The 24,733-nt window shown below is 47.4% G+C and overlaps 1 protein-coding gene across 1 annotated transcript; it reads right to left on the reverse strand.

Moving 5' to 3' along the window:
- Nucleotides 1-8,956: 8,956 nt before the first annotated feature.
- On the reverse strand, nucleotides 8,957-22,092 carry LOC116981424 (interferon-induced protein with tetratricopeptide repeats 5-like). Its single transcript, XM_033034477.1, has 3 exons — nucleotides 22,012-22,092; nucleotides 9,144-10,183; nucleotides 8,957-8,976 (listed from the first exon to the last, which is right to left on the reverse strand). The coding sequence occupies exons 1-3, from the start codon at nucleotides 22,014-22,016 to the stop codon at nucleotides 8,957-8,959; spliced, it is 1,065 nt and encodes a 354-aa protein (XP_032890368.1). The 5' UTR covers nucleotides 22,017-22,092.
- Nucleotides 22,093-24,733: the final 2,641 nt, after the last annotated feature.

Consider the following 24,733-nt stretch of genomic DNA (forward strand, 5'->3'; position numbering starts at 1 on the left):
GTGGTTTTAAACTGAATAAGGGGGGTGGGGTGTCGAATGGGATAGTGGAGGATGGAGTTAAAGGGAAAGGGTTTCTTAAATGTGTGAGCGTAGAGACAGAGGGGTGTAAAATGAGGGTAGAAGCAATAGGTAGCAAGGTGAAAAGTAAAAGTGGCAGGCCGGCAAATCCAGGGCAAAAATCAAAAAGGGCCACTTTTCAGCATAATAGTATAAGGGGTAAGAGTGTTGTAAAAACAAGCCTGAAGGCTTTGTGTCTCAATGCGAGGAGCATTCGTAATAAGGTGGATGAGTTGAATGTGCAGATAGCTATTAATGACTATGATATAGTTGGGATCACGGAGACATGGCTCCAGGGTGACCAAGGCTGGGAGCTGAACATCCAGGGATATTCAATATTTAGGAGGGATAGACAGAAAGGGAAAGGAGGTGGGGTAGCGTTGCTGGTTAGAGAGCAGATTAACGCAATAGAAAGGAAGGACATTAGCTTTGAGGATGTGGAATCGATATGGAGGAGGACTGGCCAAGCTCTGTGCCTTCCACCACAGTGATGAATGCTGTGGTGGATGTTTGTGTAAAAATTTTATTGTGGTTGTGTTCTTTATTATTGTACCGCTGCTGGCAACCCAAATACCTCCGACCTTGGTTGTGTGGCAATTAAATTATATCTAAATTATATCTATATGGGTAGAGCTGCGAAACACTAAGGGGCAGAAAACGCTAGTGGGAGTTGTGTACAGGCCACCTAACAGTAGTAGTGGAGTTGGGGATGGCATCAAACAGGAAATTAGAAATGCGTGCAACAAAGGTAAAACAGTTATAATGGGTGACTTCAATCTACATATAGATTGGGTGAATCAAATTGGCAAGGGTGCTGAGGAAGAGGATTTCTTGGAATGTATGCGGGATAGTTTTCTAAACCAACATGTAGAGGAACCAACGAGAGAGCTGGCTATTCTAGACTGGCTATTGAGTAATGAGGAAGGGTTAGTTAGCAGTCTTGTTGTGCGTGGCCCCTTGGGCAAGAGTGACCATAATATGGTTGAGTTCTTCATTAGGATGGAGAGTGACATCGTTAATTCAGAAACAAGGGTCCTGAACTTAAAGAAAGGTAACTTTGAGGGTATGAGACGTGAATTGGCCAAGATAGACTGGCGATTGATTCTTAATGGGTTGACAGTGGATATGCAATGGAAGGCATTTAAAGACTGCATGGATGAACTACAACAATTGTTCATCCCAGTTTGGCAAAAAAATAAATCAGGGAAGGTAGTGCATCCATGGATAACAAGGGAAATCAGGGATAGTATCAAAACAAAAGATGAAGCGTACAAATGAGCCAGAAAAAGCAGCCTACCAGAGGACTGGGAGAAATTCAGAGACCAGCAGAGGAGGACAAAGGGCTTAATTAGGAAAGGGAAAATAGATTATGAAAGAAAACTGGCAGGGAACATAAAAACTGACTGCAAAAGCTTTTATAAATATGTGAAGAGAAAAAGATTAGTTAAAACAAATGTAGGTCCCTTGCAGTCAGAAACAGGTGAATTGATCATGGGGAACAAGGACATGGCAGACCAATTGAATAACTACTTTGGTTCTGTCTTCACTAAGGAAGACATAAAAAATCTGCCGGAAATAGCAGGGGACCGGGGGTCAAATGAGATGGAGGAACTGAGTGAAATCCAGGTTAGCCGGGAAGTGGTGTTAGGTAAATTGAATGGATTAAAGACCGATAAATCCCCAGGGCCAGATAGGCTGCATCCCAGAGTACTTCAATTCAATTCAATTCAATTCAATTTATTGTCATTTGGAACCCTTGAGGTCCAAACGAAATGCCGTTTCTGCAGCCATACATTACAAACAAATAGACCCAAGACACAACATAATTTACATAAACATCCATCACATTGCTGTGATGGAAGGCCAAAAAAACTTCTCTCTCCACTGCACTTTCCCCCCCGATGTCAGAGTCAAAGTCAAAGCCCCCGGCGGGCGATGGCGAATTGTCCCGCAGCCATTAAAGCCACGTCGGGTGATGCAAGGTCGCACACCGGGTCTTGGTGTTAGAGCCCCCGGCGTGCGCTCGCAGAGACCCGCCGCCATTTCAAGCCGCACGGGGCGGTGCTGTAAGGCCCCGCTCCAGGAGCTCTTCAACCCCACAACTCGGGCGGGAGAAGTCGCCGTTGCGGAAGCCCCGAAAAGCGGTCTCCCTCCAGGGACCCGCGGGCTCCCGGTGTTACCGTCCGCCAAACCCGCAGTTGCAGCCACCGAATCTCCGGGGGTCGGGTCGCAGCAGCGTCCACCACAGCTCCACCCGCTCTGGACTCGGCCAGCTCCGCGACGGTGAGGTGAGTAGTCGGCACCACAGCCCCCGGTCTTCCTGTTGGAGGCCGCTCCTCGTTGCAGCCCCAATGACAACGGAGACCCGACAAAGAAAAGGTCGGGTCTCCCGTGCAGGGAGAGATTTAAAAGTTACCCCCTCCCCCCCCACACCACCCCCACCCCCCCCCCACACACATACCTCAACAAAAAATAACAAAAACTACATAAAAACATAGACATAAAATAATAAAAACGCAGACGGACTGCAGAGGCCGCTGCTGACGAGAGTCGCGCCGCCTAGAGTTAAGGAAGTAGCCCCAGAAATAGTGGATGCATTAATGATAATTTTTCAAAACTCTTTAGATTCTGGAGTAGTTCCGGAGGATTGGAGGGTAGCTAATGTAACACCACTTTTTAAAAAGGGAGGGAGAGAGAGAACGGGGAATTACAGACCAGTTAGTCTAACGTCGGTAGTGGGGAAACTGCTAGAATCAGTTATTAAAGATGGGATAGCAGCACATTTGGAAAGTGGTGAAATCATTGGACAAAGTCAGCATGGCTTTATGAAGGCTAAATCATGTCTGACGAATCTTATAGAATTTTTCGAGGATGTAACTAGTAGAGTGGATAAGGGAGAACCAGTGGATGTGTTATATCTGGACTTTCAGAAGGCTTTCGACAAGGTCCCACATAAGAGATTTGTATACAAACTTAAAGCACACGGTATTGGGGGTTCAGTATTGATGTGGATAGAGAACTGGTTGGCTGACAGGAAGCAAAGAGTAGGAGTAAACGGGTCCTTTTCACAATGGCAGGCAGTGACTAGTGGGGTACCACAAGGCTCAGTTCTGGGACCCCAGCTATTTACGATATATATTAATGATTTGGACGACGGAATTGAATGCAACATCTCCAAGTTTGCGGATGACACGAAGCTGGGGGGCAGTGTTAGCTGTGAGGAGGATGCTAGGAGGCTGCAAGGTGACTTGGATAGGCTGGGTGAGTGGGCAAATGCATGGCAGATGCAGTATAATGTGGATAAATGTGAGGTTATCCACTTTGGTGGCAAAAACAGGAAAGTAGATTATTATCTGAATGGTGGCCGATTAGGAAAGGGGGAGATGCAACGAGACCTGGGTGTCATGGTACACCAGTCATTAAAGGTAGGCATGCAGGTGCAGCAGGCAGTGAAGAAGGCGAATGGTATGTTAGCATTCATAGCAAAAGGATTTAAGTATAGGAGCAGGGAGGTTCTACTGCAGTTGTACAGGGTTTTGGTGAGACCACACCTGGAGTATTGCGTACAGTTTTGGTCTCCTAATCTGAGGAAAGACATTCTTGCCATAGAGGGAGTACAGAGAAGGTTCACCAGACTGATTCCTGGGATGTCAGGACTTTCATATGAAGAAAGACTGGATAGACTCGGTTTGTACTCGCTAGAATTTAGAAGATTGAGGGGGGATCTTATAGAAACTTACAAAATTCTTAAGGGGTTGGACAGGCTAGATGCAGGAAGATTGTTCCCGATGTTGGGGAAGTCCAGAACAAGGGGTCACAGTTTAAGGATAAGGGGGAAATCTTTTAGGACCGAGATGAGGAAAACTTTTTTCACACAGAGAGTGGTGAATCTCTGGAATTCTCTGCCGCAGAAGGTAGTTGAGGCCAGTTCATTGACTATATTTATGAGGGAGTTAGATGTGGCCCTTGTGGCTAAAGGGATCAGGGGGTATGGAGAGAAGGCAGGTACAGGATACTGAGTTGGATGATCAGCCATGATCATATTGAATGGCGGTGCAGGCTCGAAGGGCCGAATGGCCTACTCCTGCACCTATTTTCTATGTTTCTATGTTTAATCCAGGATTGCAACTCTTCAACCCTGTCTCACACCTTCCACTTTTATCTCCAACCATCTACCTACCCGTCCTTGTTCATCTGTTGCCGACCCCGTTTTATTCTGGCCTTTATTTACCTTTGGTTACCTCCACTATACTTTCAGTCTGAAGCAGGATTCTGACCTATAACGTCAGCCATCCTTTTTCTCCAGATGTGCTGCCTGACCCGCTGAGTTACTCCAGTACTTTGTGCCTACCTTTGGTGTCAACCAGCATCTGCAGTTCCTTTCTACACATACCTATCAACGGGCCTTTATGACCTGCTGCTCTTAAAGCAACTGGGACTTTGAAAAATGGCGCCAAAACCCTGGCGACTCTTGTAAATGGTCTCAGTGGACTATTTCTGTACACTTTGTACTTAATCCAGGATTGGCCTTATATATATATAGTAATACTTTGCTGAATTGTATGCCAAAAAAAATGTTTTCACTGTACCTCGGTACACGTGACAATAAAGAACCATTGAACAAGCGCAAGGCGGAAGTGGCTCAAGGCGGCCGTGTCTATCCTATCCTACACACTAGGGACAATTTTACATCATACCGAAGCCAATTAACCTACAACCCTGTATGACATTGGAGTGTTGGAGGAAACCGGAGCACCCGGAGAAAACCCACTAGGTCACTGAGAGAACGTACAAACTCTGTACAGTCAGCACCCCTAGTCAGGATCGAACCCGGGTCCCGGGCGCTGTGAGGCAGCAACGCTACCGCTGCGCCACCGTGCCGCCCCTTGAACGCCCTGGAGCTGATACTGTTCACCTTATGCCCCTGTCCCACTTAGGAAACCTGAACGGAAACCTCTGGAGACTTTGTGCCCCACCCAAGTTTTCCGTGCCGTTCCCGAAGGTTGCAGGTGGTTGCCGGAGGTTGCAGGTAGGGAGACTGACAAAAACCTACGGGAACCGCACGGAAACCTTAGGTGTGGCGGAAAGTCTCCAGACGTTTCCGTTTAGGTTTCCTAAGTGGGACAGGGGCACAAGTGTGGACCAAAAAAACTACTTAGACTGCACCGTTGACGCGTAATGATGCACTAGAATTGTCGCATTTTATGAGTGATTTATTCATTACTTTAATGCACAAACTCTGATATTACAGTATGTTAAACAATATTGATCATGAAACGTGCCCCAATGTTCATAACGCTTGCAACAAAAAAGTTGAAACTCGTAATTGTCGGCATTATATCCTAGAAACTAAATCAGATTGCACATCATCGATGGTGCTTCTCACACAAAAATTAGTTCTAACTCCGTCTTTTACAGTTTTGCACCCCTCAGGTTCTCATTAACTCCCCCCCCCCACCTCACCTTAAGCCTCTGATATATTTCGATAGCATGCAACACAAAGCTCTGCATTGTCCCCCGGTATACGTGACAATAATGAACATAAACCTTAATCCTAAACCTTTAACAGTACACGTGACCATGAACTAAACTGAACTAATCTCCCCTTTGCTCTATCTATTGTACTTGAGTTTAACGGCTGTACTTATGTACAATATTCTCTGATCCGTTTGGATAGGAAGCAAAACAAAGCTTTTCAGTGTATCTTAGTACACGTGGCAACAATAAACTTAATCCTAAACTTTTAACTCCAGAATTTAGTGGACAAACAATTAACGTCCAGGTTAATTTGTGACCATTGAGTAACGGGCTGGGAAATCACTGCTGGTGCCTCTATTCTGACCATCGCATCGGACGCACGTGAAATGGCGTCACATCCTCCACAACGCAGCTCTGATCCACCTCTGGTTGAATGTGAAGGTTTGTTGAGAGATGGGATCACTGTAGATCAGTCAGAGAAACGGGCACCAAACCTGCAGAAGATCATCAACAAAATGTCAATTCAAGCGTCTCCATTAAGACACCGCACACAAGCTTGGTCAGACTCTGTAATAATCATGGCATCCAACTCCACAACGCCCTGAAAGTGGCCGCATAAGTAGATTGAGTGGTGAAGAAGGCATACGGTAAGATGAGGAAGGAAAGTGCAAATGCTGGTTTACACCGAGGATAGACACAAAAAGCTGGGGTGACTCAGCGGGTCAGGCAGCATCTCTGGAGAAAAGGAATAGGTGATGTTTCAGTTCTGAAGAAGGGTCTTTACCCGAAATGTCACCTATTCATTTTCTCCAGAGATGCTGCCTGACCCACTTTTTGTGTCTGTCACCATATACTATGCTTGCCTTCATGGGTCCAAGCATTGAGTATAAGTCATAGAGTGATACAGTGTGGGAACTGGCCCTTCGGCCTAAGTTGCCCACACCACTCAACAATGTCCCAGCTACACTAGTCCCACTTGCCTGCGCTTGGTCAATATCCCTCCAAACCTGTCCTATCCTTCTACCTGTCTAACTGTTTCTTAAACAATGGGATAATCCCAGTCACAATTAACTCCTCTGGCAGCTTGTTCCATACATCCGCCACCCTTTGTATGAAAAAGTTACCCCACAGATTCCTATTAAATCTTTTCCCCTTCACCTTGAACCTATGTCCTCTGCTCCTCCATTCCCCTACTCTGGGCTAAAGACTCTGTGCTATTCCTGATCTGATCTATTCCCCTCATGATTTTGAAATCCTCGATAATATCTCCCCTCATCCTCCTGCGCACCATGGAGTAGAGACACAGCCTACTCAACCTCTCCCTATAGCTCACTCTCTCTAGTCCTGGCAACATCCTCCTAAATCTTTTCTGAACCCTTTCAAGCTTGACAATATCTTTCCTGTAACTTGGTGCCCAGAACTGAACACAATATTCTCGTTCTCGTTCAAGAAATGTCCTCGTTCTTCAGGGAACGGGGATTCCCCTCCGCCACCATAGATGAGGCTCGCACCAGGGTCTCATCCATACCCCGCAACACTGCTCTCTCCCCCCATCCCCGCACTCGCAACAAGGGCAGAGTCCCCCTAGTCCTCACCTTTCACCCTACCAGCCGGCAAATACAACACATAATCCTCCGCCGCTTACGCCACCTCCAACGTGACCCCACCACTCGCCACATCTTCCCATCCCCTCCTATGTCTGCCTTCCGCAAAGACCGCTCCCTCTGCAACTCCCTTGTCAATTCTTCCCTTCCCTCCCGTACCACCCCCTCCCCGGGCACTTTCCGTTGCAACCGCAAGAAATGCAACACCTGTCCCTTCACCTCCCCCCTCGACTCCATTCAAGGACCCAAGCAGTCGTTCCACGTGCGACAAAGGTTCACCTGCATCTCCTCCAACCTCATCTACTGCATCCGCTGCTCTAGATGTCAGCTGATTTACATCGGAGAGACTATGCGGAGGTTGGGCGATCGTTTCGCCGAACACCTCCGCTCTGTCCGCAATAACATACCTGAACCGGTGGCTCAGCACTTCAACTCCCCCTCCCATTCCCAATCCGACCTCTCTGTCCTGGGTCTCCTCCATTGCCAGAGTGATCAACACCGGAAATTGGAGGAACAGCACCTCATATTCCGCCTGGGAAGTCTGCATCCTGGGGCCATGAACATTGAATTTTCCCAGTTTTGCTAGCCCTTGCTGTCTCCTCCCCTTCCTTAACCCGCGAGCTGTCTCCTCCCATCCCCCCGCCCTCGGGCTCCTCCTCCCCTTTTCCTTCCTTCTCCCCCCTCCTCCCACCCCCTATCAGTCTGAAGAAGGGTTTCGGCCCGAAACGTTGCCTATTTCCTTCGCTCCATAGATGCTGCTGCACCCGCTGAGTTTCTCCAGCATTTTGTGTACCTACAATATTCTAAATGCGGTCTCACCAACGTCTTATATAACTGCAACATGATCTCCCAACTTCTATACACTTACTGATGAAGGCCAAAGTGCCAAAAGCCTTTTTGACCACCTTATCTACCTGCGACTCGACCTTCAAGGAACCATGCACCTGTACTCCAGGATCCCTCTGCTCTACAACACTACCCAGAGGCCTACCATTTATTGTGTTGGTCCTGCCCTTATTTAACATCCCAAAACGCAACACCACACACTTCTCTGTATTAAATTCCATCAACCATTCCTCCGCCCACCTGGCCAATCGATCCAGATCCTGCTGCAATCTTTCACAACCATCTTCACTATCTGCAAAACCACTAACATTTGTATCAGTCAGGGAGGCATGATGCATCTTTATCGGACTTTGGTTATTTGGAGTTAATTTGGAGTATCACATGTAGTTCAGGGCGCCCCATTGCTGTAAGGATGTGGAGGCTTTGGAAAGGGTGTAGAGGAGGTTCCTGGACTAGAGGGTATTAGCTACAGGAGATGTGCGGGGCATGTTATTTTTACACAGAGGGCTGTGTGTGCCCGGAACTTGCTGCCGTGAGTGGTGGTTGAGGCACGATTGTGGCATTTGACAGACTTTTGGATGGGCCGATGGATATACAGGGAATGGTGGCAGATAGGATTTGGTCTTGGCATCGTGTTCTGCACAGACACCGTGGGCCGAAGGGCCTGTTCCTGCGCTGTACTGTGTTACGTTCTATGTCCTAGTGAGGAATGATTGAGGAAGGACCTTTCTCGCCCTTACCTCCTGGTCCTGGTATCTCCAGCCTAAGTAGAAGGGCGCAATTCACGAAGAGCGCTGAGATATTCTTCGTTGCCACGATCAAACCGCAAGGCCTTTTCATAGCATTCAACAGCTTCAGAATTCTCCCCGGCTTCTCGGTGAAGAAACCCCAGGATACCCCAGGCTCTGCTGTTGTACGGGTTCCTGTTAATTTGCCTTCTTGCAATCTGCTCCAATTTAATGCAACAAGTTTTACAATATTTCGTGCCACGCTGGATTTTAAGGCCTTCCATAAAATGGTGGATGGCGTTTGATTCAGATTTGGTGTGATACAGTTCATATAATCCAAGCTGTAACTCTATTGCCTGCTTTCTATCTGGAGCAACATCCTCTAAACTCCGGAGGTCGTTATATATCTCCACCGCTTTGTCTGATTCACCATTCATTAAGCAGATCCCGGCAAAATCCAGCTTTGCAAATATATTCGATGGCTCCAGTTCAAATGCCGTTCCAAAATGGTGCTTGCAATGGTTGATCAACTCAGCCTCCACACCAGGGTCTCCATTGCATTGATTTTTATGCAGAGAATATAGCTTGTTCCTGTAACAGATACCCATTTGATGGTGCAAGAAGGAAGAGTGCGGAGTGAATTCTAAGGCTTTCTTCAACAGCTCTATCGCTTTATCAACATTGTGCTGTATCCTGTAAAACTTTGCTGCATAGCGGAGCACAAATGGAGAATCTGGGCTTGTCCGCAACGCTTCTTCAACCAATTCATTCGCTTCTGCCTCTCGCTGGAACTCTTGGAGCCTGAGGGCCAGCATCACCCTGGCCACAGATTCACCCGGATCGAGCTCCAGCACCCGTCTCAGCTGTCTCACCGACTGACTCACTTCGGGTTTTTTCAGGATCCCGGAAATCGATTCCAGACGGTAGAGAGCGGTGGCGTAGCCCATGTTCCACTCCGTGTTGTCGGGATCTTTCTCCAGAGCCCTGGCGAAACATTCCTTCGCCTCCTCGTAAAACTGAGAGTGGGAGCTCAGCAAAGACCACCCCTTCTCCCCCAACACCTCGGGCACCATTTCCGTGACGTGCGAGCCCTGTGTGAGGGGGCCACACATCACCTCCAGCTTGTCGAGGTAGGACTGGGCCTCGCTGAGTTGCCCCATGTGATAATGCAACCAGGCCCGGTTGCCATGGGTGACGATGCTCCTCCTCTCAAATCCATCCCCGTGGATCTCCCTCAGACGTCTCTCCGCCTCCTCTAAGTCACGGAGAGCTTCTTCGCAGTTGCCCTGCAGGTAGTTGATGTAAGCCAGCTGGTTGTGCGGCACGCCTTGGTGCTTCCCGCCGATGATAATCGAATCCTGCAACTTCTGCTTCACTTCGTCCAGGTCGACGATGTCCATCTGTGGGCCCCACGTGAAGTGGCACTGAAGCTGGCCGAGCTTCACCAACAAGGACTCCCTCAGTGTGTCGCTGCAAGAGAGCACAAGGTGATCAATGGGACAACACACAAAAAGCTGGAGTAGCTCAGTGGGTCAGGCATAATCAAGGACGAGTCGCACCCTGGCCACTCCCTCTCCTACCCTCACCCAACGGGCAAGAGGCACAGAAGTGTGAAAATGCAGATTCAGGGACAGTTCCTTCCAAGCTGTTATCAGGCAACTGAACCATCCTATCACCAACTAGAGAGCGGTCCTGACCTTCCAGCTACCTCATCGGTCTATCTATTATCGGACTTTACCTTGGACTAAACGTAATTCCCTTTATCCTGGATCTGTGCATTGTGGACAGCTTGATTGTAATCATGTACAGTCATTCTGCTGACTGAATATCACACAGCAAATAAAGCTTTGTGGAAGGGCTGCTGCTCAAATTTTAGCTGCATTTCGAACGCACGCATCTGATCTTAGGTTTCCCGGTACAGAAGGAGGAGGTTCGGTCGCTTGTTCAGTGGTGGGAGGAAGGGGGACTTCCCTGTTGGTTTGCCCCTAGACCTGGCCAAGATGGCTGCTCACATGTCCCAGCAACGGACAGTCGAATGTTCCGCCTGAGTCGACCGCCTGCCCCACTTCCGGGCCTACGTCCGTGTCAACCAGGACTCGTGAGGTAATAGACAATAGATGCAGGAGTAGGTCATTCGGCCCTTTGAGCCAGCACCGCCATTCAATGTGATCATGGCTGTTCATCCCCAATCAGTACCCCTTTCTTGCCTTCTCCCCATATCCCTGGACTCCGCCATCTTTAAGAGCCCTATCTAGCTCACTCTTGAATGCATCCAGAGAACCGGCCTCCACAGCCCTCTGAGGCAGAGAATTCCACACTCACAACTCTCTGTGAGAAAAAGTGTTTCCTCATCTCCGTTCTTAATGGCTTACCCCTTATTCTTAAACTGTGGCCCCTGGTTCTGGACTCCCCAACATCGGGAACATGTTTCCTGCCTCTAGCGTGTCCAACCCTTAACAATCTTATATGTTTCAATAAGATACCCTCTCATCCTTCTAAACTCCAGAGTGTTCAAGCCCAGCCGCTCCATTCTCTCAGCGTATGACGGTCCCGCCATCCCGGGACTTAACCTTGTAAACCTACGCTGCACTTCCTCAATAACAAGAATGTCCTTCCGCAAATTAGGGGACCAAAACTGCACACAATACTCCAGGTGTGATCTCACTAAGGCCCTGTACAACTGCAGAAGGACCTCTTTGCTCCTATACTCGACTACTCTTGTTATAACGGCCAACATGCCATTCGCTTTCTTCACTGCCTGCTGTACCGGCATGCTTACTTTCATAGACCGATGAACAAGAACCCCCAGGTCCTGTTGTACTTCCCCTTTTCCAAACTTGACACCATTTTGATAGTAATCTGCCTTCCTGTTTTTTTATACCAAAGTGGATAACCTCACATTTATCCACACTAAACTTAATCTGCCATGCATCTGCCCGCTCCCCCAACCTATCCAAGTCACCTTGCATTCTACTAGCATCCTCCTCACAGTTCACACTGCCACCCAACTTTGTGTCATCTGCAAATTTGCTAATGTTACTTTGAATCCCTTCATCCAAAACATTGATGTATATTGAAAATAGCTGCGGTCCCAGCACTGAGCCTTGCGGTACCCCACTAGTCACTGCCTGCCATTCTGAAAGGGACCCGTTAATCCCTACTCTTTGTTTCCTGTCTGCCAACCAATTTTCTATCCATGTCAGCACTCTACCCCCAATACCATGTGCCATAATTTTGCCCAATGATCACCTATGTGGGACCTTATCAAATGCTTTCTGACAGTCCAGGTACACTATATCCACAGGCTCTCCCTTGTCCATTTTCCGAGTTATATGCTCAAAAAATTCCAGAAAATTAGTCAAGCATGATTTCCCCTTCATAAATCCATGCTGATTCGGATCGATCCTGTTACTGCTATCCAAATGTGTGGCTATTTCATCTTTATAATTGACTCCAGCAACTTCCCCACCACCGATGTCAGGCTAACTGGTCTACAATTCCCTGTTTTCTCTATCCTGCCTTTCTTAAAAAGTAGGATAACATTAGCTACCCTCCAGTCCACAGGAACTGATCCTGAATCTATAGAACATTGGAAAATTATCACCAATGCATCCACGATTTCTAGAGCCACTTCCTTAAGTACCCTGGGATGGAGACCATCAGGCCCTGGGGATTTATCAGCCTTCAGTCCCATCAGTCTACCCAACACCATTTCCTGCCTAATGTGGATTTCCTTCAGTTCCTCCGTCACCCCAGATCCTCTGGCCACTACTATATCAGGAAGATTGTTTGTGTCCTCCTTAGTGAAGACAAATCCAAACTCCTCTGCCATTTCCTTGTTCCCCATAATTAATTCACCTTTATCAGTCTTCAAGGGTCCAACTTTGGTCTTAACAAATGTTTTCCTCTTCACATACCTAAAGAAGCTTTAACTATTCTCCTTTATATTCTTGGCTAGCTTACCTTCGTACCTCATCTTTTCTCCCCGTATTGCCTTTTTAGTTATCTTCTGTTGTTCTTTAAACATTACCCAATCCTCTTGCTTCCCGCTCATCTTTGCTACGTTGTACTTCTTCTCTTTTATTTTTATACTGTCCCTGACGTCCCCTGTCAGCCACGGCCGCCCCTAACTCCCCTTGGAATCTTTCTTCCTCCTAGGAATGAACTGATCTTGCACCTTCTGTATTATTCCTAGAAATTCCTGCCATTGTTGTTCCACTGTCATCCCTGCTAGTGTATCTTTCCAGGCAACGTTGGCCAGCTCCTCCCTCATGGCCCCATAGTCCCCTTTATTCAACTGCAACACTGACACCTCCGATCTACCCTTCTCCCTCTCCAATTGTAGATTAAACCTAACCATATTATGGTCACTACCTCCTAATGGCTCATTAACCTCAAGTTCTTTTATCAAATCCAGTTCATTACATAACACTAAATCCAGAATTGCCTTTTCCCTTGTAGGCTCCAATACAAGCTGCTCTAAGAATCCATCACGAAGGCACTCTACAAAGTCCCTTTCTTGGGGTCCAGTACCAATCTGATTTTCCCAGTCTACCCGCATGTTGAAATCTCCCATAACAACCGTAGCATTACCTATACTACATGCCAATTTTAACTCCCGATTCAACTTGCACCCTATTGTCCAGGCTACTGTTTGGGGGCCTGTAGATAAGTCCCATTAGGGTCTTTTTACCCGTACAAATCCTTAGTTCTATCCATACTGACTCCACATCTCCTGTTTCAATGTCACCCCTTGCAAGGGACGCAATTTCACTGCTCACGAACAGAGCTACCCAATCCCCTCTGCCCCCCTGTCTGTCTTTTCGATAAGAGGTATACCCTTGGATATTCAGTTCCCAGCCCTGGCCCTCTTGCAGCCATGTCTCTGTAATTCCCACAACATCATACTTGCCAGTTTCTAACTGAGCCTAAGGCTCGTCCACTTTATTCCTTATACTTTGCGCACTCATATACAACACTTTGACCTCTGCATTCACCTCTTCCTTCGCACAACTCGCAATTGGCCCTGACCGTACTCTTTTATCCCTTCTCGAACTTTCCTTCCCATTAATTCGAGAACCTTTTGTAATTTTTCCTGTAGCCAATTCCCCTTCAACTCCGTCTTTATACTCCCAATTTGTCAATCCCTCCCCCCCCCCCCACTATTTAGTTTAAACCCACACGTGTAGCCCTAACAAACCTGCCTGCCAGAATGTCGGTCCCCCTCTAGTTAAGGTGTAACCCGTCCCTTTGTACAGGTCACCCCTACCCCAGAAGAGATCCCAGTGGTCTATAAATCTAAATCCTTGCTCCCTGCACCAGCCCCTCAGCCACACATTCAGATCCCCTATCTCCCTGTTCCTGTCCTCACTAGCACGTGGTACTGGAAGCAATCCAGAGATAATCACCCTAGAGGTTCAGCATTTCAGTCTTCTTCCCAACTCTCTGAAGTCATGTTGCAGAACCTCCTTCCTCTTCTTCCCGATGTCGTTTGTGCCCACGTGCACAACTACTGCCAGCTGTTCACCTTCTCTCTCTAGAATGTTCAGAATTCGGCTCGTGACATCCTGAACCCTGGCACCAGGGAGGCAACAGACCATCCTCGCGTCTCGTCTGCCGCCACAGTATCTCCTGTCCACTCCTCGGACAATGGAGTCACCCACCACTATGGCTCTGCCCGACGTCTGTCTCGCCGGTCTAGTCCCATCTCTAGGATTGGAGCCACCGACGTGTCCGTCGCTCGGACTGGAAACATCGTCTCCCTCGATAGTTCGCAAGAGGGCGTACCTGTTTTCATTAGGCTCAGCCACCTGGGTCTCCTGCACTCCACGATTTCCACCCTTTCTCTCCGTCACACACCTTTGTTCTTCCCGTATCCTCGGCGTGACAACCTCACTATCGGTCCTGTCCAGGAAACTCTCATTTTCCCGGATGGCCCTGAGGTCATCCAGCTGCTTCTCCAGTGCCCCAACAGTCCTTTAGGAGCTGAAGCTGGATGCACTTGCCACAGTTGTAGCAGCCAGAGGCTCCATCCGTGTCCCTGGGCTCCCACATTCTGCAAGCATCACACTGTCTCATCCGCCCTGACTTGTGTTCACCGCGTTCCGTCCTCTCCAGCTTTATGCGTACCCTCCTCTCCTCAGCCTCCTCGCCGAAGACTCTCGAGTCAAATACTCACAATTTACTCACAAGCCACTTCCCTCACAAGGCCGCTTCCTCACTCCCGTTCCCCTAGAGCAGCCTTGCTTATATTGGACTGATAAATTGCCTAATTTACCAATTTACAAACCAAATTCCTCAGTTTTAAACTTTTTTTCCCCTTGACTTACTCACCTTTCCTACGGGTTTCAGCCAATAAGCTCTTCTCCCTGCTTCTCTTTGATTGCTGCTTGTCCAAGATCCACGTAAGCACTGGGGCCTTCCGTGAGCACTGATTGCCGCGAGGTGGGTGGTTAGGTGCATCGTGGATAAGAATGAAAACACTGTAATGATAACAATGCTTGTCTGCAGGGCCGGATTTACCACTTCGCTTCATAGGCTGAAGCCTAGGGCCTCGAAATCTAGGGGGCCTCCGGCCAAGGCAGGACACTTGCCGTTCAACTCTGAGCGGGCCCCCCTCTCTATCTCTCCCTCTCTGTCACTCTCCGTCTCCGCCGGGTCTATGCTCACCGCTCGCTGCTCATCCGCTTGCACATGCGCATTGCTACAGCCAGCACATCCTCCCTTTGTACATGCGCACAGCCACGGCCAGCACATCATCGGCCGCCCTGCACATGCGCACTGCCACGGCAACTGGTCGGCGCTGGGCACTTTCTCCCTCACTTTGAATTGTGGGAGATCTGGCTGCCATTGCTGTCCAGTCGCCGCCTCGCTACGACCGCTGAAAACCAACGCAGAATCACTCCCTCGAGCTGGAGTAACTGTTGCTTCTGGTTTCCTGGTCCTCCAAAAATATTCTAAATGGAATTTAAACTGGAGGTGGTGGAGGGTACATCACCAAACTCCAAACTCTGAACAATAACAGCCTATTGCATTTTATCTGTTTATTTATTGTGTATACAGTGGCTTGCAAAAGTTTTCATACCCCTTGAACTTTTCCACATTTTGTCACATTACAACCACAAACGTAAATGTATTTTATTGGGATTTTATGTGGTAGACCAACGCAAAGTGGTGCATAATTGTGAAGTGGAAGGAAAATGATACATGGTTTTCAAATTTTTTTACAAATAAAAAACTGAAAAGTGTGGCGTGCAAAAGTATTCAGCCCCCCTGAGTCAATACTTTGTAGAACCACCTTTCGCTGCAATTACAGCTGCAAGTCATTTGGGGGATGTCTCTACCAGCTTTGCACATCTGGAGACTGAAATTTTTGCCCATTCGTCTTTGCAAAATAGCTCAAGCTCAGTCAGATTGGATGGAGAGCGTCTGTGAACAGCAATTTTCAAGTCTTGCCAGAGATTCCCAATTGGATTTAGGTCTGGACTTTAACTGGGCCATTCTAACACATGAATATGCTTTGATCTAAACCATTCCATTGTAGCTCTGGCTGTATGTTTAGGGTCGTTGTCCTGCTGGAAGGTGAATCTCTGCCCCAGTCTCAAGTCTTTTGCAGACTCTAACAGGTTTTCTTCCAAGATTGCCCTGTATTTGGCTCCATCCATCTTCCCATCAACTCTGACCAGCTTCCCTGTCCCTGCTGAAGAAAAGCATCCCCACAGCATGATGTTGCCACCACCATGTTTCACAGTGGGGATGGTGTGTTCAGGGTGATGTGCAGTGTTAGTTTTCCGCCACACATAGCGTTTTGCATTTAGGCCAAAAACTTCAATTTTGGTCTCATCTGACCAGAGCACCTTCCTCCACATGTTTGCTGTGTCCCCCACATGGCTTGTGGCAAACTGCAAACGGGACTTCTTATGGCTTTTTTTCAACAATGGCTTTCTTCCTGCCACTCTTCCATAAAGGCCCGATTTGTGGAGTGCACGACTAATAGTTGTCCTGTGGACAGATTCTCCCACCTGAGTTGTGGATCTCTGCAGCTCCTCCAGAGTTACCATGGGCCTCTTGGCTGCTTCTCTGATCAATGCTCTCCTTGCCCGGCCTGTCAGTTTAGGTGGACGGCCATGTCTTGGTAGGTTTGCTGTTGTGCCGTACTCTTTCCATTTTCGGATGATGGATTGAACAGTGCTCCGTGAGATGTTCAATGCTTGGGATATTTTTTTATAACCTAACCCTGCTTTAAACTTCTCCACAACTTTATCCCTGACCTGTCTGGTGTGTCCCTTGGGCTTCAAGATGCTGTTTGTTCACTAATGTTCTCTAACAAACCTCTGAGGCCTTCATAGAACAGCTGTATTTATACTGAGATTAGATTACACACAAGTGGACTCTATTTACTAATTAGGTGACTTCTGAAGGCAATTGGTTGCACTGGATTTTATTTAGGGGTATCAGAGTAAAGGGGGGCTGAATACTTTTGCACGCCACACTTTTCAGTTTTTTATTTGCTTTATTTAGAAAGCAAGGATTACCTGAATTTAGAGAAGCCAATGTTCATACCGCTGGGGTGTAAACTACCCAAGCAAATATGAGGTGCTGCTCCTCCAATGTGCGGTGGGCCTCACTCTGGCCATGGAGGAGGCCCAGGACAGAAAGGTCGAATTCGGAATGGGAGGGGGAGTTGAAGTGTTGAGCCACCGGGAGATCAGATTGGTTATTGCGAACTGAGTGAAGGTGTTGTGCGAAGCGATCGCCAAGCCTGCGCTTGGTCTCACCGAGATTGATCATATGCTGATTAATCCAACCACATTTTTGTTTGGAAGTGGAAAGAAATAATAGAAATTGCATTCATTGCAACGTGTTAAAAGAGTTGAGATACTATTATAATTTTGCTGCATGTCATTGTGGTATATATCATGTCTTGGTTGGTGAATATGTTTAGTTTGTGACTTTATTTGAAGCAGAAATAATATGTGAATGCTTTATTGAGCATAATTCCAACTGGTAACTACGCACTTCGTCCGAGCACATTATCGCACACGTCATGCAAGCCATCTTAAATCACCACCTAAACTGTCATTTGGCAAAAAAAGCTGCCAAGGTTGTCCGACTGACAAAAGAGAAAAAAAGTTAAGTGAGAGCCCTGCAAGGTGTATAATATTTTTGACACTGTCATAGGCCTTTCTTGCATATGCTGTCACAACGCACTGTTGTCTCTAAACAACCTTTCAGTAATTTTCCTTGCCCTCCATTTCAGAATAATAGTGTTTTAAGCCGATAACTCGACACTAGCACTGGCAGTAAATAAATAAATAAAGCGTGCAGCTTTCCAGCCCCTTATCTCATTGGCCACGCTCGGCTGCAATTCAGTGTCAATCTGGTTGACCATCTTCCTCTAGTCGTGGGGGTGGGGGATTGGGAGGGTCTTCACAAGTGGAACAGCCTAGGGCCTCTCTTCATCTAAATCCGGCCTTGCTTGTCTGTACGGAGTTTGTACGTTCTCCCCATGACCTGCGTAGGTTTACTGCGAGATCTCCGGTTTCCTCCCAAACTGCAAAGATTTGCAGGCTTGTATTTGTAGGCTGATAGTTTAGTTTAGAGATACAACGAGTCTGCACCGACCAGCGATCCCCGCACACTAAAACTATCCTACACACACTAAATTTGCGGATGACACAAAGCTGGGTGGCAGTGTGAGCTGCGAGGAGGATGCTATGAGGTGACTTGGATAGATTGGGTGAGTGGGCAGATGCTTGGCAGATGCAGTATAATGTGGATAAATGTGAGGTTATCCACTTTGGTGGCAAGAACAAGAAGGCAGACATTGGCAAGACCTGTCAACTTCTGTACATTGGCGAGACTGGGATCCCACTACTGGCCGCATCTTCCCATCTCCACCATTTCTGCTTTCCACAGAGACCGTTCCCTCCGCAACTCCCTGGTTAACTCGTCTCTTCCCACCTAAACCACCCTCTCCCCAGGTACTTTCCCCTGCAGCCGCAGGAGATGCAACACTTGTCCTTTTACCTCCCTGCTCGACTCCATCCACGGACCCCGACAGTTTTTTCAGGTGAGGCAGAGGTTCAGTTGCACCTCATCCAACCTCATCTACTGTATCCACTGTTCCAGGTGTCAACTTCTATACATCGGCGAGACCAAGCGCAGGCTCGGTGATCGTTTTGCTGAACACCTCCGCTCAGTCCGCCTTAACCTACCTGATCTCCCGGTTGCTCAGCACTTTAACTTCCCCTCCCGTTCCCAATCTGACCTTTCTGTCTTGGGCCTCCTCCATTGTCAGAATGAGGCCCAGTGCAAATTGGAGGAACAGCAGCTCATATTTTACACCCCAGTGGTATGAACATTGACATCTCTAACTTCAAATAACCTTTGCTTTCTCTCTCTCTCTCTCTCTCTCTCTCTCTATCCCTCCCCCCTTCCCAGTTCTCCCACCAGTCTTACCGTCTCTGACTGCATTCTATCTCTGTACCGCCCACTCCCCTGACATCAATCTGAAGATGGGTCTCGACCCGAAACATCTCTCCAGAGATGCTGCCTGTCCCGCTGAGTTACTCCAGCATTTTGTGTTTATTATCTGAATGGTTTCAGATTAGGAGAATTTGAAGGTGCAACGACACCTGGGTGGCCTTGTACATCAGATACAGCAGGCAGTGAAGAAAGCAAATGGCATGTTGGCCAGTTGGAGGTCACACCTGAAGTATTGTGTGCAATTTTGGTCTCCAAAGTTGAGGAAGGACATTCTTGCTTTTGAGGGAGTGCTGTGTAGGTTCACCAGGTTAATTCCAGGGATGGCGGGAATGACATATGATGAAAGAATGGGTCAACTGGGCTTGTATTCACTGGAATTTAGAAGGATGAGAGTATATCTTATAGAAATATACAATTCTTAAAGGATTGGACAGGCTAGATGGAGGAAAAGTGTTCCCGATGTTGGGGGAGTCCAGAACCAGGGATCACAGTTTAAGAATAAGGGGTAGGCCATTTAGAACTAAGATGAGGTAAAAATGTATTCATCCAGAGAGTAGTGAATCTGACAGAAGGCAGTGGAGACCAATTCACTTGATGTTTTCAAGAGAGAGTTAGATTTAGCTCTTAGGGCTAACGGGATCAAGGGATATGGGGAAGAAGGGGAAACGGGGTAATGATCATATTGAATGGCGGTGCTGTCTCGCAGGGCCCTATGGCCTACTCCTGCACCTATTTTCTATGTTTTGGGTCGAGACCCTTCTTCAGACAGGACAGTCAGGGGGGAGGTGAGGAGGGTCTTCCTTCAACTCCTGCACTCAACCCAATATCAGTCCAGTTTCTGTAATCTTTCATCACACTTTACTGCTTCCTGTGACCGCACCCTCTGACTCAAGTCCTGTCTTTGGCACGATGACCAGAACTCACACCAGAGCTCCCGATGTACTTTGACCAGAGATTAACACATATGCACCCGTGATCACCACCCCACCCCATCTTGTCAGCTTCAGTTTGTCACTTAGATCATCCCCTCAGGAGATTTGGTGCCGACTGCACGGAGTTTGTACGTTCTCCCCGTGACCACGTGGTTTTTTTCCCTGGGTGTTCGTGTTTCCCGTCAAACACTCCAAAGACGTACAGGTTTGTAGTTTGATTTCACGTCGGTAAATATTGCAAAGTGTCCCTGGGTTGAGTCGGATAGTGCGAGTGTACGGGGTGATCGCTGGTCGCCGTGGACCCGGTGGGCTGAAGGGCCTGTTTCCGCGCTGAATCCCTAAACTAGACTAATATAGAATTAATTGTAAGTTCATAGATCATAGTGCAGAATTAGGCCATTTGGCCCACTATCATGTCTGGTCTATATTTCTCCCTCAGTGCCATTCTCCTGCCTTTTCCCCATAAACCCATTAAACCTGCCCTGTTTATGTACCTGTGCAAATGTTTTTTAAATGTCACGAAAGTACCTCAACTATCTCCTCCGGCAGCTTGTTCCATACACCCACCACCCTTTCTGTAAAAAAGTTTCCCCTCAAGTCCCTATTAAATCCCCCCTCCCTCACCTTAAACGTATGGCCTCTAGTTCTAAAGTCCCCTACTCCGGGTAAAAGACTATTCCTCTCATGATCTTATACACCTCCATAAGATTACCCCTCATCCTCCTGTGCTCCATGGAATAAAGTCCTAAAATATGTTTCGCTCGTAGATCCATTGCCAGACCTTGGTCCCTTTTCCAGAATAATTACTGCTGGAATGGATTAGAAACCCTGACCCCACATGATCACCCTTCCCAAACATGCTCACCGATTCAGAGACATTAAATATGACCGATCCAGTAATCATCGTCATAGAATCACACAGCATGGAAACAGGCCCCTCGGCCCAACTTGCCCACGCCGGCCAACATGCCCCATCTACACTAGTCCCACCTGCCCTTGTTTGGCCCGCATCTCACTCTAAACCTATATAATCCAGTTACCTGTACAAATTACTTTTAAACGTTGTGATAGTACCTGCCACAACTGCCTCTGGCAGCTCATTCCATTTACCGACCATACTTTATGTAAAAAAGACCCCCCTCAGGATCCTATCAAACCTGTTCCCTCCCCCCTCACCTTAAACAAATGTCCTCTGGTTCTCGATTCCGTTACCCTTGCTGTGTTTACCAGATCAAATCCTCTCATGAATTTAAACACCTCTATAAGATTACCTCACATCCTCCTGCACTCCAAGGAATAAAGTCCCAGCCTGATCAACCTCTCTCTATAGTTCAGACGCTCGAGTCCTTGCAACCTTTCTCTGCACCCTTTCCAGCTTGGCAACATCTTTCCTATAACACGGTGCCCAAAATTGAACACGATACTCTAAATGTGGCCCGACCAATGTCTTATATAAGTGTAACATGACCTCTCAACTCATAGCGGGTGGCGGGTTGGCGCAGCGGTAGAGCTATTGCCTTTCAGCACCAGAGACCCGGGTTCGATCCTGACTACGGGCGCTTGTCTGTACGTTCTCCCCGTGGCCTGCGTGGGTTTCCTCCGAGATCTTCGGTTTCCTCCCACACCCCAAAGACGTACAGGTTTGTAGGTTAATTGGCTTGGTATCAATGTAATTTGTCCCCAGTGTGTGCAGGATAGTGTTTTTGTGCGGGGATCGCTGCTCAGGGCGGACTCGGTGAGCCGGAGGTGCTGTTTCCGCGCTGTATCTCTAAAGACTGAAAACTAAGCTTCTCTACTCATCCACCTAATGTCGGCGTCAGTGCCTTGAGATGGTCCTGATCTCCGATAACCACTGTGCAGAGTGAAGATGTCCCTTACCTCATGCTGCTGTTCAGGATTCCGTCTTCCTTCCGAGAACTGGCTGGACCAGAGACAGTGGGCGGTGGTTTTATAGTCCACTGGATGGGCTGAGTCCAGATAGTTCATCCCTGAAAGTGGAAGTGAAACTAAAACTGGAATCTGGAACAATCAAGTCTTACCTTTTCTCTGTGCAGCCTAGTTGTGAAACTGAAAAACCTTGGTTCAAATTCCAAACCAGTGATGTTAGATTTACAGACAAGTGCGGGCAAACTTCAATTTTTAATCCTTACACGTGCAAATTATAACCACGTCTCAAGAGTTAAGATTAGGATTAATAATAATAATAATGATAATAATGCAGGGCTGCCAACATTGGGTGAGAGTTGAGTTAGAATTGCGAGGGAGTGCAATGATCAAGCCCGAGGGCGTGCAGCGACCGAGGAGGGGAGGACACCTTACACTTGAATGCAACATTTAACTCACACTTGAATGCAACATTTATGCTTTAAATTGGATTAGGTATGAATAAGGTTAAGCTAAATTACATTCCTAATTACATTCCACAGTAGAGCCAGGCTCTGATCAACAGGTGCGGCACATGAATGACCTTAGTATATTCATGTATGGAAATCAGACTATAATTCATGCTGTTATGCATATATATATATATATATATATATATATATATACATAGAGAGAAAAAAACAGAAACAAGGCAAGAGGAGTCAGACTTCCATCACTGTTCTGCACAAATAAATGAATACTTTGACTATAGAAGCAAGACGAAAATAATGCCACATATTCAACCAAGTATATGGTTCAATTAAATTAAGATATATACGCAAAACCTATATATGGAAACAGGCCCTTCGGCCCACCACGTCCATACTGACCAGCAATCAACCATACACCAGTTCTATCCTACACACCAGGGACTATTTACAGAAGACAATTAACCTACAAGCTTGCACTTTTCCAGATGTGGGAGAAACCGGAATATCTGGAGAAAACCCATGTGGCCATAGGGAGAATGTACAAATTGGGAGAATAGGGAGAATGTACAGACAGCACCAAATAGGGAGAATGTGCAGACAGCACCCGTAGTCAGGATCAAACCTAGGTCTGTGGTGCTGCAAGGCAGCAACTCTACCGCTGCGCCACCGTGCCACCCCATTAAATTATTTTTTCTGTAATATATTTATTATGGTGTCATGTCAATGAAGATGAACACATGATTCTGATTTCTGCCCTCTTCAGTCTGAAGGTCTCGACCCGAAACATCACCCATTCTTTCTCTCCAGAGATGCTGCCTGGCCCACTGAGTTATTCCAGCTTTTTGTGTCTATCTTCAGTTTAAACCAGCATCTGCAGTTCCTTCTTACACTCTTTGTGAAGCAAAACAGGTCCTATTTTCATAATATTATTCATCTCAAGTATTTTCTTCACCTCCGTTGCTGCAGAGAATACAATCCCAGTTATCAAATCTTTCACGGCCCAGGTGCTGTGTGTCCAGCTGGGGTCCGAGGGAGGTGAGGGTCAGTGACCCTGGGGTCGGGAATTGGAGCGGAGCCTTAGCCCGAGATTCATCCCCGCGGCTCCGGAGACGGCACCGACATCCCCACTCACCCACTTACTGTAAATAACCAAAGTCCGATAAAGATGCATCATGACTCCCTGACTGATACAAAGGTTAGTGGTTTTGCAGATAGTGATGATGGTTGTGAAAGATTGCAGCAGGATCTGGATCGATTGGCCAAGCGGGCAGAGGAATGGAATTTAATACAGAGAAGTGTGAGGTGTTGCATTTTGGGACGTCGAACAAGGGCACGACCCACACAGTAAATGGTAGGCCTCTGGGTAGTGATGTAGAGCAGAGGGAGCTAGGAGTACAGGTGCATGGTTCCTTGAAGGTCGAGTCGCAGGTAGATAAGGTGGTCAAAAAGGCTTTTGGCACTTTGGCCTTCATCAGTATTGAGTATAGAAGTTGGGAGGTCATGTTGCAGTTGTATAAGACATTGGTGAGACCGCATTTAGAATATTGTGTTCAGTTCTGGGAACCAAGTTACAGGAAAGATATTGTCAAGCTTGAAAGCGGTCAGAAAAGATTTACAAGGATGTTGCCAGGACTAGATGGTGTGAGCTATAGGGAGAGGTTGAGTAGGCTGGGTCTTTATTCCATGGAGCGCAGGAGGATGAGAGGTGATCTTATAGAGGTATACAAAATCATGCGAGGAATAGATCGGGTAGATGCACAGAGTCCCTTGCCCAGAGTAGGGGAATCGAGGAGCAGAGGACATAGGTTTAAGGAGAAGTGGAAAAGATTTAATAAGAATCTGAGGGGTAACTTTTTCACACAAAGGGTGGTAGGTGTATGAACAAGCTGCCAGAGGAGGTAATTGAGGCTGGCACTATCCCATCGTTTAAGAAGCAGTTAGACAGGTACATGGATAGGACAAGTTTGGAGGGATATGGACCAAGCGCAGGCAAGTGGGACTAGTGTAGCTGGGACATTGTTGGCCGGTATGGGCAAGTTGGGCCGAAGGACCTGTTCCCACACTGTATGACATACTCAATGCATGGACCTATGAAGGCAAGCATCGTATACGGTGACAGACACAAATAGCTGGAGTAACTCAGCGGGTCAGGCAGTATTGCCGGAGAAAAGGAATAGGTGATATTTCCGGTAAAGGCACTTCTTCAGACCCGAAACGTCACCTATTGCTTCTCTCCAGAGATGCTG

Source organism: Amblyraja radiata, chromosome 15, assembly GCF_010909765.2.
Source record: "Amblyraja radiata isolate CabotCenter1 chromosome 15, sAmbRad1.1.pri, whole genome shotgun sequence".
Classification (NCBI taxonomy): Eukaryota; Metazoa; Chordata; class Chondrichthyes; order Rajiformes; family Rajidae; genus Amblyraja; species Amblyraja radiata.

Coding starts and splice junctions, on each gene's coding strand:
- LOC116981424 (XM_033034477.1), bottom strand. Junction 8,977..9,143: donor CGGGATCTGCTTAATGAATG/GTGAATCAGACA, acceptor CTTAAAATCCAG/CGTGGCACGAAATATTGTAA.